This window comes from Microcebus murinus, chromosome 9, assembly GCF_040939455.1.
Source record: "Microcebus murinus isolate Inina chromosome 9, M.murinus_Inina_mat1.0, whole genome shotgun sequence".
Lineage (NCBI taxonomy): Eukaryota > Metazoa > Chordata > Mammalia > Primates > Cheirogaleidae > Microcebus > Microcebus murinus.
Genome location: NC_134112.1, coordinates 5,550,926 through 5,565,632, shown reverse-complemented (window position 1 = coordinate 5,565,632; position 14,707 = coordinate 5,550,926). Strand labels below are relative to the sequence as shown.

The 14,707-nt window shown below is 37.9% G+C and overlaps 1 protein-coding gene across 1 annotated transcript in view; it reads left to right on the top strand.

Annotated features, from left to right (window-relative positions):
- The window catches only part of SPMIP7 (sperm microtubule inner protein 7), a 48,747-nt gene that overhangs the window by 22,100 nt on the left and 11,940 nt on the right, over window positions 1–14,707 (top strand). The window contains exons 4-7 of the mRNA XM_012735986.2: window positions 4,970–5,108; window positions 6,856–6,923; window positions 10,175–10,216; window positions 11,274–11,381. Of these exons, the coding sequence (XP_012591440.1) occupies window positions 4,970–5,108; window positions 6,856–6,923; window positions 10,175–10,216; window positions 11,274–11,381 (357 nt within the window). The remainder of the gene's footprint in view (window positions 1–4,969; window positions 5,109–6,855; window positions 6,924–10,174; window positions 10,217–11,273; window positions 11,382–14,707) is intronic.

Genomic DNA, 14,707 nt, shown 5'->3' with positions numbered 1-14,707 from the left:
CATCTCATTCATTATGTATGTATATACCCGCCCCCCTCCCCCTGCCCAATACCCTATTACTGCAGTACCTATGTGACCACTTAGGTGCTGTTCAGTTAATACCAATTTGCTGGTGAGTATATGTGGTGCTTGTTTTTCCATTCTTGGGAAACTTCACTTAATAGTACGGGTTTCAGCTCTAACCAGGAAAATATAAGATGTACTATATCACCATTGTTTCTTAGAGCTGAATAGTACTCCATGGTATACATATACCACATTTTATTAATCCATTCTTGGATTGATGGGCATTTGGGCTGTTTCCACAGCCTTGCAATTATGAATTGTGCTGCTATAAATATTCGAGAGCAGGTGTCTTTTTTATAGAGTGTCATTGGATCTTTTGGGTAGATGCCCAGCAATAGGATTGCTGGATCAAATGGTAGATTCACTTGTATCGCTTTAAGGTATCTCCATATTGCTTTCCACAGAGGTTGAACTAATTTGCAGTCCCACAAGCAGTGTAGGAGTATAGAATTTTTTTATTTCCATCTTGATTTCTTCATTTATGAAGTAATCATTTAGTAGGGGGTTGTTTAATTTCCATGTTTTTGTGTAGAAATGTGTTTCTGTTAGGGTTGATTTCTACTTTTATTCCACTGTGATCTGAGAAGGTACATGGTATGATTTCTATTTTTTAAAATTTCTTGAGATTTACTTTGTGTCCTAGGATATGGTCAATCTTAGAGAATGTCCTGTGAGCTGATGAGAAGAACGTATATTCAGTGGATTGTGGGTAGAATGTCCTGTAGATGTCAGTCAGACCCAGTTGTTCCAAGGTTTTGTTTAAGTCCATTATTTCTTTATTAATTTTCTGTTTGGAGGATCTGTCTTGTGCCGTCAGTGGGGTGTTGAAATCTCCGGTGATTATGGAGTTGCTATTAATCCATTTGCTTAGATCCAGTAAGGTTTGCTTTATGAAACTGGGTGCACCTAAGTTGGGTGCATATATATTTAAAATTGTTATCTCTTCTTGTTGAAGTGTGCCCTTCACCATTATATAATGACCCTCTTTGTCTTTCACTACTTTTGTTGCTTTAAAAACTAAATCGTCTGAAATTAGAACTGCCATGCCAGGCTTCTTTTGGCTTCCACTTGCCTGGAATACTGATCTCCACCCTTTTACTTTTAGTCTATATGCATCCTTGCAGGTTAGATGTGTTTCCTGAAGACAGCATATACTTGGCCTGTATTTTCTTATCCATTCAGCCAGCCTATGTCTCTTGAGTGGAGAGTTTAAGCCATTCACATTTATTGAGAGAATTGATAGGTAAGGTAGATTACTGTTCATTCTGTTGGGTTGGATGTTGTTGCTTTAATTTCTCTCTTGAGCCATTGTATTATCTGGCCTTTAATCTTTGGGTTTTGGTTGTTTTTATATTTGTGAGTTTTTATTATGGTGTTCTGTGCATAACACTGTTTTGAGTACTTCTTGTAGGGCTGGTCTTGTCTTGGTGAATTCTCTGAGACTTTGCTTGTCTGAGAATGTCTTTATTTCTCCTTCATATATGAAGCTTAGTTTTGCAGGGAATAAAATTCTAGGCTGGGCATTGTTTTGTTTCAGAAGATGAGAATGGGGCCCCAGTCTCTCCTTGCTTGTAAAGTCTCATTAGAGAAGTCTGGTGTTATTCGAATTGGCTTTCCCTTGTATGTCACTTGCTTCTTTTGTCTTACAGCTCTTAGAAGGGCCTCTTTAGTTGATATTTTGGTCAGTCTGATGACTGCATGTCGTGACGTCTTCCTGTTTGCATTGAATCTCCCAGGGGTCCTCTGAGCTTCTTGAACTTGTATATCGAGATTTTGAGCAAGGCCTGGGAAATTTTCCTCTATTATATCTTCAAATAGCTTGTCCAACCCTTGGGTGTTGTCCTCCTCTCCTTCTGGTAACCCTATGACCCTCACATTAGGTTTCTTCACATAATCCCACAGCTCTTGTAGGCTTTGGTCTTTTCTCTTGTTTCTCTGCTGTATTTCTGTGACTGATTTTTTAAATTGGAGGGTGTTATCTTCAAGCTCTGAGATTCTTTCTTCTGTTTGATCTACCCTGTTCTTGAGACTTTCCACTGTATTTTGTAGTTCCTTGAATTGATTCTTCATTTCCAGGAGTTCGGTTACACTTTTCTTCATTGTGTCTATTTCTTTTTCCATATCCTGGAGTCTTTTTGTGGTTTCTTTGTGTTGGTTATTGAGTTGTTGTTTCAGCTCAGTGAGTGTTCTTATGATCTACATACGAAATTCCTCTTCTGTCATGTTGGTTGCCTGATTTTGGTTGGTGTCCGTTTCTAGGGGGCTGGTGCTCCTCTTTGGGGGTGTGTTTTCCGTTTGGTTCTTCATATTTCCTGAGTTCTTTTGCTGATTTCTTCCCATGTCGATCAGTTGTTGTTTCTTTCCTTAAGTTATTGTTTGGGTATTCACACACCTTGTTTAGTTTCTGAGGTGTTAGTTGGTGTCTGTGGGTGAAATTGGACCACTCCGTGTATATTGAGTGAGTGGGTGCCCTGGAAAGGCTGTGCAAGATGCCGTCCCTGTCAGTAGGTGGCGTTTGCTTGGAGGAACAGGCTATGCTGTTGATTTTGTGTCCTGTTATCAGCTCTTGTTCTGGGCGGAGCTGGGTTGGGTAAGCCTGCCCTCAGGCACCACCAATGTCGTTAGCAGGGATCAAAGTTCTGTTCTCTGCTTCCAGGAAAAGCTGTCAGGGCGGGGCTGGAATGGTACCGCTCAGCCAGAAAGTCTGCTTGTGGGGGTGGGGCTGTCTGAGACCGGCAGTCTGGAGCAGGCCTTGCTTCTTTCCACCCTCCCCAACTCAGCAGCTACTCCTGGGCCTCTGCCAGCAGGCCAAACCACACGCCACCAGGCCTCCTCGGACTGTGATGCCGGTGGGGAGGTTCCCTGCGCAGGAACGCTACCTGGGCTGGGTGCACGGCCTCCCTTTGGGGGAAGGGTTGCCCTCTAGGACACTGATCTGCCCCTGGAGGCACACACACCTCAGTAGGCTGTTCACAAATATCCCTTCTGTGCTCCAGCAATGCTAGACCTCGGTGCACGGGATCTGGTCTGCAGGTCCAACCTCTGGGTCCCAGAGTTCAAACTGTATCTTCACCAGGGAGAGGAGTTCTGGTCCCAATTCACCCACAGGGAGCCCAAGCTGGGTCTCTGTCTTTCAGCCTCTGAGTCTGCCCCATTCTCCTGGGAACACCGTGCCAGCAGCACCTGGGAGAACTGGCGGGTAGGGAGCTCACAGTCTGAGTTCCCCTTAGTCAGCTGTAAGGTCCCAAAAGGGAAGGTCCCATTCCCTGGAGGTGCCTCTGGCTGGTGGCTGTATTGTCTCTCTGGGCAGCCGCAGGTAGGGTCGGCGGAGGGGAGGAGGAGGCAATATGGCGCCTGCCGTGCAGCGAATGTGCACACGGAGGTGCCCCGAGGGATTTGGGAGTCTGGTGCCGCGTCTGCTACAGGCTCACCACTAGCTGGCGGCGGCCGTCTCTGGGCTGGTGTCCACAGGTCTCTCCACCCACTGGGGAGCCCACCAGCAGTCCCAATTGCAGGGGAGGGGAAAGGTGATTTATCCACCTACCCTTCCCGTTGGTCTCTGGGCTGCTCTGGCGGTCTCAGCTTCCAGTTCTCCTCCGCAGCCTCCTCTCGTGGAGTCTCCCGGGATCTCAGGTATCCCTCCTTCCGGCCCTCGTCTGCTGTATGCTCGCCTTCTTGCTTCTTTTTTCTAATTTCTGCTAGAATCTGTCTTTTCTGCAGAGACACTCTTTCTGGCGGTGTTTCTCGTCCGCCATCTTGATCAATCTCTCCCTACTGTATTCTTATCTTGGTTTTTATTTAAAACCTTCCAGAAATAGTTTATTTAGTAAAGTAATAGTTAAGTATCATGATGAAATTCATGAAACTTTACTCAGAATATAAAAGTTTTTTGTAAAACAAAGTATCATACATAGTATTTAGTAGCTTCTCTTAAAAAATATAGAAGTTTTCTTAGGGAAAAACTTTTAAAATCTCCATGGAAAATTCCATAAAATGTTAATGAAATCTATCAGAGGCTCAAACAGTGAGTTATCTTTCAAGATTTGATTCAATTAACAGATTAACTTTTTAAGTACAATGCTAGTAAGACATTATGTCAGAAAATACAACACTTAAGTCTGCTACAATTAAAAATATTTTATTAGGTTTAGCATTTTTATGACATGTGGTTTTAAAATGAATGAATTCAACATGCATTCACACACTGTGAAAACACTATGGACCCATCACTGAGCTATTTAGCTTTTCCAATATTTAGCTTTTCCAATAGTATATCCTTTAATCTTCACAACATTCTTATGTGGTCACTACAATTTTTGTTTTAGTCCTTATTCACTCTTATCGTAAGCACTTAGCACAGGGCTGGAAATACAGTCATCTCTGAATAAATATTTGTTGACAGAATAAGGATCACTGGTAATTCTTTGCAAACTGACTTTAACTAACAGTGGGATTTTGGGGGAGGATATGCCTTTCCCACAGGATGGAAAGATCAGCTTTAGCAGCAACTTTGGATATAGCAGGAGCAGAGTTCAGGGATCCGTCTGTCTTGTCAGAATACAGTCTTTGGAACGAGAGTTGTTTGTTTTTCATTCAGGATCAAATGAGAATTGATTTTGCTGGGTCTATAATGTATGCTTCAACTTTCAAAATTCTAAATATGAAATGGTACCTTTAACTCCACATCTTTATATAGACAATAATGATTACATGTAACAGGATAGATAGCCAGAGCCCTTGTACCGTGCTCAAGATTTGCATAATTTGGCTGCATTAGTGTGGAATAGTAGGAATGTTGCCGACTCTTCAGAAACAGATAATATGGGTCAGCTTAAAAATCTGCTTTTCACAGTGGATATTGTTATGCACTATACCAGTTACTGTAACTGTAATAATTCCATAGAGCTTATGAAGGTGTCCCTTGGGATAAGATGCTACCACCAAAACTTGATCCAGAAGAAACAACCTTGGAAAAAGCTGCAGATCTCATCTCACAGTGTTTTACATTGAAAAGATATGAAAGAGTGCCAGCAATAACTCAGGTTAGCAAACAATCCCGAGCAACAATGTATTTCTTACTGTTATGAAATGAACTCCACAGCTTTAAGTCAAAATAACACTTTTTTTATTAAGGATTACATAAATAACTAAGTAAATATATACCTTTATGAAACTGAAAGTTCCATAATCATACAAGTCATTGATGACTGAAAATAGTTTGACATTATCAATATTTAAAACTTGTATTTACTATTTAAAAAGACTACCTCTTTCTTGAAAGCCATTTGCAATGATTGTGTTCATTTTTGAAATTGCAAAAGAATGAGTAAATAATGAAAAAGACAGGGAAAAATAATTTCACCAGACCACCAATGCTGAGGATAGTTCTTGAAATAGGATCTAGAACTTAGATCTGTACTTTCCACAGCAAAATGAAAATATCCTTGAGTCATAGACTGATATCTGATATTATCTCTTACTATGTGATAAAGCACACCAACTGATTATTAGTGATGTCCACTCTTTTCATTTCTAAATATCAGGAAGAACTCATCACATGAGTTATTGTATCCATACCACAGCCCGAATACTTTGCCTAAAGTGTGAGTCTGTTCATGGTACTTCACTCATTAAACCCATCCTTTTTTATAAAATCAAATTGATATTCCTTGAGATTGCATATATCCAACTCTCCATTATTTGCCCACAGCCCCCTCTTTAGCTTCATCCCCTCCCCATTCTCTTCCCTCTGCTTTCCATTCTACCACCAAAACATCGCCCCACATTGTGCTGTCCTGTCCCTGCTGAACTTCTCTCAGGTCCTCAGGCCTGCCATGCTCCTTCCCACAAAGGTTTGCAGGAGTGTTCCAGGGCCTTCATCACTCTTTCCATTTGTGCATTTGTGCCAGGTGAAATGCCATGCACGCTTCCAGTCTCATCGTAGCCCTCACTCTTGACCTCCTAACACTAGATTCGATGTCTCTGCTTTGTGCTTGCAAAACACCTTGTATTAATATAACACACCCATGCTTTTGTGCTGTATCCCACTGAATAGAAGCCTGGTTAAGCCCTTAGAGCTTCTCATAATGAAGTTTTTGAATACATAAAATGTGTTGAGCTAAAGAGGAAATCAATTAAATTAAAATACAGGTCTTAATAAAGATCCCAAGAGGTCCACTGACCCCAGATAAAGACCTTGCGAAATTTCTTCAGCTTTTACAGAGAAAAATGATAATAAGAGAGGAAAAACATAACTTTAATATAAATGCTCAAACCTGAGATTTTTATGTGGAAGTTAAAATCAATTAAAAGAAAAACAAATGTGTATGGTGTCATCTAACTATTTGTAAAGGAGCTCTAAACTATTTAAAAATATCCCTATGTCTTGTGAAAATCGGTCATTTTATTACATATTCCTTGGTGTTAAATTATATTATCATGTAATGTATGGGCTGGAAAGGAAAGCCTGGCCTGGGGCCGCAGAGATCCGAGTGGGAACAGCACGTAGGATGACAACCAAAGTCAGACCTTCCCCGAGTGCTTGGATACAAGGGAGGGGAATAACAAGGCAGACTCCAGCTATGAGGAAACAAATTGAAATTGGGAGTCGGGGGCCAGAAGTGACTTCAGAGAAAACCCAGGGAGGGGCTAAGGGACTGTGCTTTTTCCAGAGAGCCAGGGGCTTGGCTATGATGTGAAGAGAACTGTAAAGGGCACTGGAGTTTTATACCAGAAATTATAATAACATGTTCATTTAATATCTGTCGTTCACTTTGATGATGATTTTAGATGGTTGGCGGACTCTGGGACAGATATCAAACAAGATCTTTCCTGGCACCTGTCAAACCACTTAACTTGTAAGTTTTATCTCCTAAGGTTTTCATCACTAGATTTTTTGCTCTCATGTATTTATCATTAAGAGTCTGACACTCTTGCTCATGGGTTAGAGACAGGGGAGGGACATCCCCAGAGACTGGAACTGGGAATATGACTGACCCCCAGGCAGTTGCTTGATGCTGCCCGCTTTCTTTCATTTTCTCTTTACCTTCCTTAAAATTTAGGATGTTAGATGTGCCACAACCATTTTAAAACAGGGAAGGCTTTATAAACAATTTTATATAAACTATTACAATGTTGCAAAAGTCCATATAAAAAGTTGTAAATTATTTTCTATAACTTTTTGTATTGTATAGTCATTTTGTGTTACATTAATGTTAGAAACCATGGCTTTATTACTAATACTTTCCCTTATGTAATTTTGTGCATTTGGTCTAAAAAAACTTGATATTTCTGCCTTTGAAAATGTCACTATTTTGTCTCTTTACTTTTGTTCTTACCACAGCCCACAACCCAGGTTATCACCTCTGTTTGCACTTTTCAAATTTATTTTTGATTGTTTTATATACACAAAATGTATACATAAGAATATGACATAGTCTATGTATCTGCTCCCCAGCTTTAGAAACAAAATGTTACTGACATGATGGAAGCCCCCTTGATACTTCTCCCTAAACACATCTCCTGTCCTCAGGGATGGCCACTACTATGCTGCATTGGATGTCTCACATTTTCATGCATTCTTTTCAGCCTTTAAAACATATGTGGTATTGCATTCCTTGGTTAAATACTCAGTATAAGTGGTATCATACATATATTTCTGCAGCTTAACATTTTTGCTCAGTATCGTGATTGTAAGATTCACACCTCTTGATGTATGTGTCTCTAGATATTCGTGTTCTCTGCTGTGTAGTATTCCATTGAATGGATATATACCAAAATTTATTCGCTCACTCTCATAATTTAATTTTTTCTGATTTTTTTTTTGGCAATGGGTACAATGCCCACATACCTTCACATACCCAAATATAAAAATACTTCTAGGTTTTATATACATATACTATGTCTAGAATTGCAGGGTCAAGAGTTGTATACTTCTCTACTTTTTGATATTGCCACGTTCTTCTCCATATGAGTTTACCAATGGGCTCTTCCACCAGCAGTGCTTGAGTTCCTATTACTGCACATTGTGTCCAGTGTTGGGAATTTTTAGATTTAAAAAACACTCTAGTCTTATGAGTATAAAATTATATTTCATTGTAATTTTACTTTATACCTACTTGATTCCTAAAAATAATTTTTGGTAAGTTTATGACTTACTTGGATTTCCACATCTGTCAATTTCCTGCTCATACATGTTGTCCCTTTTGCTATTGGGTTGTCTTTTACTTATCGATTGTAGAAATTTTTATGTTTACTATTCTGGATAAAAACCCTTTACTGGTAATATGCATCAAAGTATCTCCTTCTAGTCAATGAAGTCTCTATTTTAAGGTGCACTTTGCTGAACTAAAGTTCTGAATTTTAATGTAATTGAATCCATTAGTATTTTCCTTCAAATCTTGTTATTTTTGTGGAGTTTTAATAAATTTTTTCCTACCTGGAAATAATAAAGATATTCTCCTTCTTTTCTTACATTTTTTTCTAAAATATTTAAAGCTCTGGTTTTCACATTTATCTTTTTGGCCCACTTGATATTTACTTTTACTTATGATAAGAGCTAGGGACCCATTTTCTCAACATGAATAAGTAGTTATGCTGGTTCAGCTGAATGTGAAGACTTTTCTACATAGTTTAATGAGGAATTTGTAGCCTGTTGGCTGCAACCTATCAGTGGTGACTCACAACCAGCATTTTGCAAAAATCAAATAGAACAGAAAATATAAGAGTGAATTTTAAAATAGAAATATAGTAGTGTTCAACAAATTCTGTGGCCAATTATGAACAATAGTGTGAGACAAACAAACATCACACAAGAATAATACATGCTGTCTGGGAAAAAATTATTCAATCTTTCACTCCCTGGACTTTCATCTCATTTACCTAATCACAATTGCAAAGCAAAATGCAGGAGATATTTGTCCATGGTCAGCAAAATTAATGAGTTTTTGCTAAATTTTAGTTATGAACAAACAATATCAAAGATAACATTTTTCAAATCTTTGACAATGGCACCACTTCAATGAAACCATTATAAAGCACCCTTTAAAAGGGATCTTTAATTATTAGAAGAAAATAATAATGAAGTGAAATATATAAAGCCATAATCAAGTTTGACTGCTGGATCTGGAAATGCAAATCATGACAATACTGAGAAGAATATTGAGTCTTGTGAAAAAACATTTTATTGAGCTATATCTAAAAATAATGTATAAGATTTTTTGATAAAGTTACTGAAATTGTGGTTTTGCCAAATGTGTAAAATGCCCTGATTTACACTCCAGGGTACACTGAATGGTAATAATTTAAATAAAAGATTGAAATAGTCAAAAAGCATAATATCCTAGTATAGACAGCATGCTGAAATTGTTGATAATCCCATTTAAATATCTTTTATAAAAGATGGAAACTTTTAGTACTAATTCTTAATACACAAATGTTAATTTTAAAAACTTTATTAGCATTTTTAACTTATATATGGTGGCAAAGTAGCAAATAGCTCACCTAGATGATAAACTTTTTATTCCAGTTTATATAAATCTAAGGAATTTTTTTTTTGGTGATAAACCAGCTGGCAAATGAAAAGCTACATATCATAGTCAGTACTGCCACCCCTCAGAATTCTTGAAGGTGCCATTCACCCCGGAACCTTCCTTTAGGTGGATGTTGCTTTCAGGAGCCACACAAAACCTCTGTGTGATGTTCCTAACAGAATTATTTATAATCTCCAAAACCTAGCAACAACAAAATGCCCTTCCACAGGTGAATGGATAAGCACACCAGAGTCCACCCATGCCATGGAATACTATTCAGCAATGAGAAAAGACAGATGCAACACACAGCAATAGGATGGGTCTCAAATACACGTTACTCAGTGGAAGCTGCCAGAACCCAAATGTTACACATTGTATGGTTCCATTTAAACGACATTACGGAAAAGGCAGAACTATATCTTTAGATAATTTCTGTTTAAAATTGCAAACTTTGAGAGTCCAATTCCTATGAGATAGCTCTGAAGATTTTTACTTTAATTAGAGAAATACTGTAATAATTTGATGTTTATTAACTTAATACTAATAATCCAATTGCCCATTTTTTCTCTTTTTCTAAGTGTGAGTCCAAGTTCTAGAAGTAAATACATTCCTTTCTATACGTAAGTAATGTTTCTCAATGCTTTAAAAAATACCAGATCTCCCCCCAAATTGTACTTGCTTTCAGCTCACTTAAGTTTGCGATTCACTTTTTAAGACCACTTATATCACTTATATAACAGATTTCTAATATTTTCCTGACATAGTGCTTGTTTAATGTCAGAATTTCCATCAAAAGTTTGATTTTGACTTAAAAAAAAGAAAATAGGAGGGGAATTTTTCAAATAGGTTATTTTCTGAAATAAACTACCTTGGACGCTGCTACTGTTCGGACGTGGTGGGTCAGGAAGGCTGTGATAACTGATGCGGACGGCCTGAGGCGCTCATTAGCACTCGCGTGCAGGAGATGCCCTCTTGCTTTTCTACATTTGAATCTGGCTTTCTATGGGCAGCAGAGAGCTACACTGTCTGCCATTCGGGGTCTTCTCTTTTTTAGATAGAAGAATAGCCTTGGAACAAAGCAGATCCCAAAGCATGGAGGGTCTGGACCTTTACTCCTTGTCCTCCCTCCCGCATTACTGTTGCCTGCTCTGCTCTACAGCAGAGTTGACTGATGTTCCTACTAGTGGCCCCTGAAGTCCTCAGGACACTCTGACTGCCATTGTCTCAGCCTCTTCCCCTTCTTTCGGGCCCTGGGAGGCATGCCGCTAGTTGCCCAAGCTTTGCGGGCGCCTGTGCAGGTTTCCACCCCGCAGAAGCCTGACTTGTCACCTCTGGCAGATATAAGCCTCCGCCTTGCCCAGGCCTCCACCACACCCAGTGAAGGAGTTATCCCGGGCTGCAGAAACAGCCTGCTTTTTGTGCAGAAACATAAAACAGCCGTTACTCTCACGTGGGCTCAAATTTAAGATCAAGGGGCAGGGCATCTCTTGCTCTGAAGAAGAGCACATCATCTTTATGTTTTTATAGAAAATGTTCCATCATCAATGCTTTAATGTTTTGCGTTTTGAGCTTTGGCTCTCTTTTGGCAAATGCACCTTCCTTTGAACGTTAGAACACCATTCAACACTTCTTCTATGTTTCTCATAAAGAAATATATGGCTCTTTCCACCCTCACAGTGGTCACGTGCAGTCTACAAACGCGGATGACATCGACAACCCCCTTGGAGACATCACATCTCTCACCGAGCCTCGGTGCTCTAAGCCTCTTTACACAAACACAATTCGGTGAGTCCCACTCATTATTATTTCACTTATTTTATTATTGAGGATGAAGCATGATGATGGGCTCTATCATATATGAAGGAATACAAAATGGCCTGTTATCGAGCAGAGCTTAAGAAGACCTGTTTCCTGAAAGAATTGTAGTTTGTCACAGAGGAGATTACAGGTTTGGAGACTGACTCACCTGGGGTCCATAAGCAAGTCACTTCATCTCTGTGACCTCAGTTTCTTCATCTGAAACCTGTGAGGGAAAATGCCACCACACAAGGTGATTATGGGATCAATAATGTTTGTAAAGTGTCTGAGACACAGCTGATCAGTAACAGGTCATTATTAAAGTTGGTAAAACTGGGCTGTTTTTCATAAATAAGATATGTGGTTTTCCAGAGCTAGGGTATCACTTTCCAGGATACTGGTCAAGGTAAATGGCAGGTACAGTCCAGTGACCCTAGTCAGAGGCAAGAAGATAACAGTGAGATGGATGTGTACAAGTAACCTTGGGTTGAGGAAGGACAGGATGCCATCAATAACATGCTTTGAAATTTGGGATTTGTCACCATAATCTTTATATATATAATAGATATATGTGTATATATGTGTAATAAAATATATATTTATTGTTTTATATCTACTGTAGATATTACACACACACACACACACACACACACACACACAATTTTACCAGTAGGAATACTGAGGATCAGAAAGATTAAATTACTTCTCTAGGATTCATGAGACGGGCTTGAAGCTGAAGTCCTGTTCTCTTTTCATTATGCCACAGAGCTGCCAAATTTCAGAGCCATTATACCATCAGTTTTTATATGATTGACAAACCCTGCAGAAGTTTTCATGCAAGGGCATGGCATGAATCACCACAGTATTTTTAAGGTTAATTAATTTTGTTCTTTTTAAAACAGCAGTTGTGCCCATGAGACAAACCAGTTCAATTTCACGTTAACTGTCCTTCAGACATATTCAGTTGCTTCTTAAATTCAATACTATTTTCAATAATAATTTTGATTTTTTTCTATGTTACCTATTCTCTCTATTTTTTCACTACTTGGACAAACTATAAAATATGTTTCAAACTTTGGTTTTAAAATACAGCTTTATAACCTATCTCATTGAAGAATTTAATGAATCTAACTAATTCAGTAAAAATATCAACCACACAAAGCCAGTTCCTGAAATGCTCCAGGCACTGTGCTAAGAACTATGGTGATATAAAGATAAAAAAGGCAAAGGCTTTGCCTTCAAGTAGATAAAAATATTGGAGGATAGATAACCTCTACACACAAATAATTATAATATAAAGAAAGATGAAATAAGTATCATGTAAAACTCAGCTCATGTTTTTGAAGCATAGTTGTCATGTTGTTCTGGGTCCAGAGGAAGGAGTCAGTGGTAAGATTCTTCCATAAATTGCATAAGGAAATCATTGCTATTAAAGAACATATAATTCTAAAAACTTTAAAGGAAGGATATGGGAATAAAACTAATTTTAAAATATTTTTCAGGCATAGAAATTTAATACTATTTCTTCTATGAAATGTATATTTGAATTTTGAAATTTTTATGAGAAACATTCTCACTAAAATTCAAAACATATTCTTTTGGGTCATTCTTCAAAGAGAGTGAAGAGCAGTCTGGCAGAATTTTAAAAATTTGATGTAAAAATGTGCCATTTAACTCAAATAAATTTTGGAGTGTAGCATTCTACCTCATCTTGCTGTTAATTTCTGTTTTTAAGGAAATGAAATTATGAGAGGATTGTGTAAAACAATTGAAGGCATTAACTACACTTGCCAGATTTGGGCACTAGAGGGCCTCCAAGGTTGCAAAGATTCTTTTTTTGGATACGTTTTCAATTTTTAACAGCATCTTAACCTTTTAACACAAAGAAATGTTTTCCATTTTTATTATGAAATACTTATAGATTCAAAAATATATAGTGTTATACGTAGTTTGAACAATACCACACTGAACTAAAAAGCAAAGTATAGAAGAATACATATACCATGTCGTTTACATATAGTCCCAAACCCAGAAACACATAATGTTACTTTGTGCCAAGTAGGGAATAGACACCATCTTATTCAAACACAAATGTGGCTCTTCCTAAATTTTCTAATCTTAATTTTCTTAAAACTAAATGCCTTTATGTTATTATCTTTAGGGTTTTCCTCATGATTGGTGGCACTTAATCATGGCTGGAAAACCATGCCAGCTCCCACCCATCCAATGGAAGCCATATTCCAGGCAAGGGTCAAGGCCACTGACTCTTGAGGTCAGGTAGTCCATTGTTGGCATCACCGATTTCCCTAGAGGGTGAACGATTTTCAAACTTTTCTCACTAGTTGATTTGTTTTCTGGTCATTGAGTCATCTGACATGTCCAGTGTTTTTTATACTGGTGGTGATTGTACTAACAGTTTAAAAAATAGTTTGTTATTTTTATTGTAGACATGAATGTGATCATTATAGAAAAAGTACAGGAAAATTAGTAATAATAAAAATGTAACCCAACTCTCACATAAAACCTTAACCATTATTAATATTCTGGCATAGTTCCATTTGTCATATGCATTTTTAAGTATTGCTTTTGTATATTTATGTAGCTATGATCATACTAAACATAACATCTTTGCTGCTTTAACATTACAACATAAAGGTGGGTACATGTTTTTATGAACTCATCATCATTTCTATTTGTGTAGATGTACTGTAATTGACTAGTTCATTTAGATTACATACGTAAATTGCTTCCATTTTTTTTTTGCCATGATAAATAATGCTCTCAAACACTTTTTACATGATTCTTTCATGATTTTGAGTTATTTATTTAAGGGATGCTCCTTGAAATGCATTATGTGTCAAAATATGTAAATATTCTTAAATGTATTGCTAAATCATGTTCTGGTAGTATTGTGTGAATGTACACAGGAACCAGTGTTGATGCTCAGTATGTATGCTCACCTTCAGTGTTAGCACTGAAGCTCATCAAGCATCATCTTTTTTCTTCCAAGTGTGTTCATGACAAAAATAATTCAAGTATTTTCAAAGTATAAAAAGGAAAATATTGCTTCCATTTCAGTCCCAATATTAAAGGTTTGATTTATTTTTACATTCCCCCACCATGTATCTGTGGATGTCTGCAGTGTATCTGCACATGTGTATTATGTGTACATGTACATGTGATACATGCATGTGTACGTAAGATTGAAATGTGCACTGATCATTTTTCCCACATTAAAATCTCTTTAATGGCTTCATAGTGTTCTACCCCAAAGTTATATCAAGGTTATATAGGCCACGTCCTGACCAAAGTAT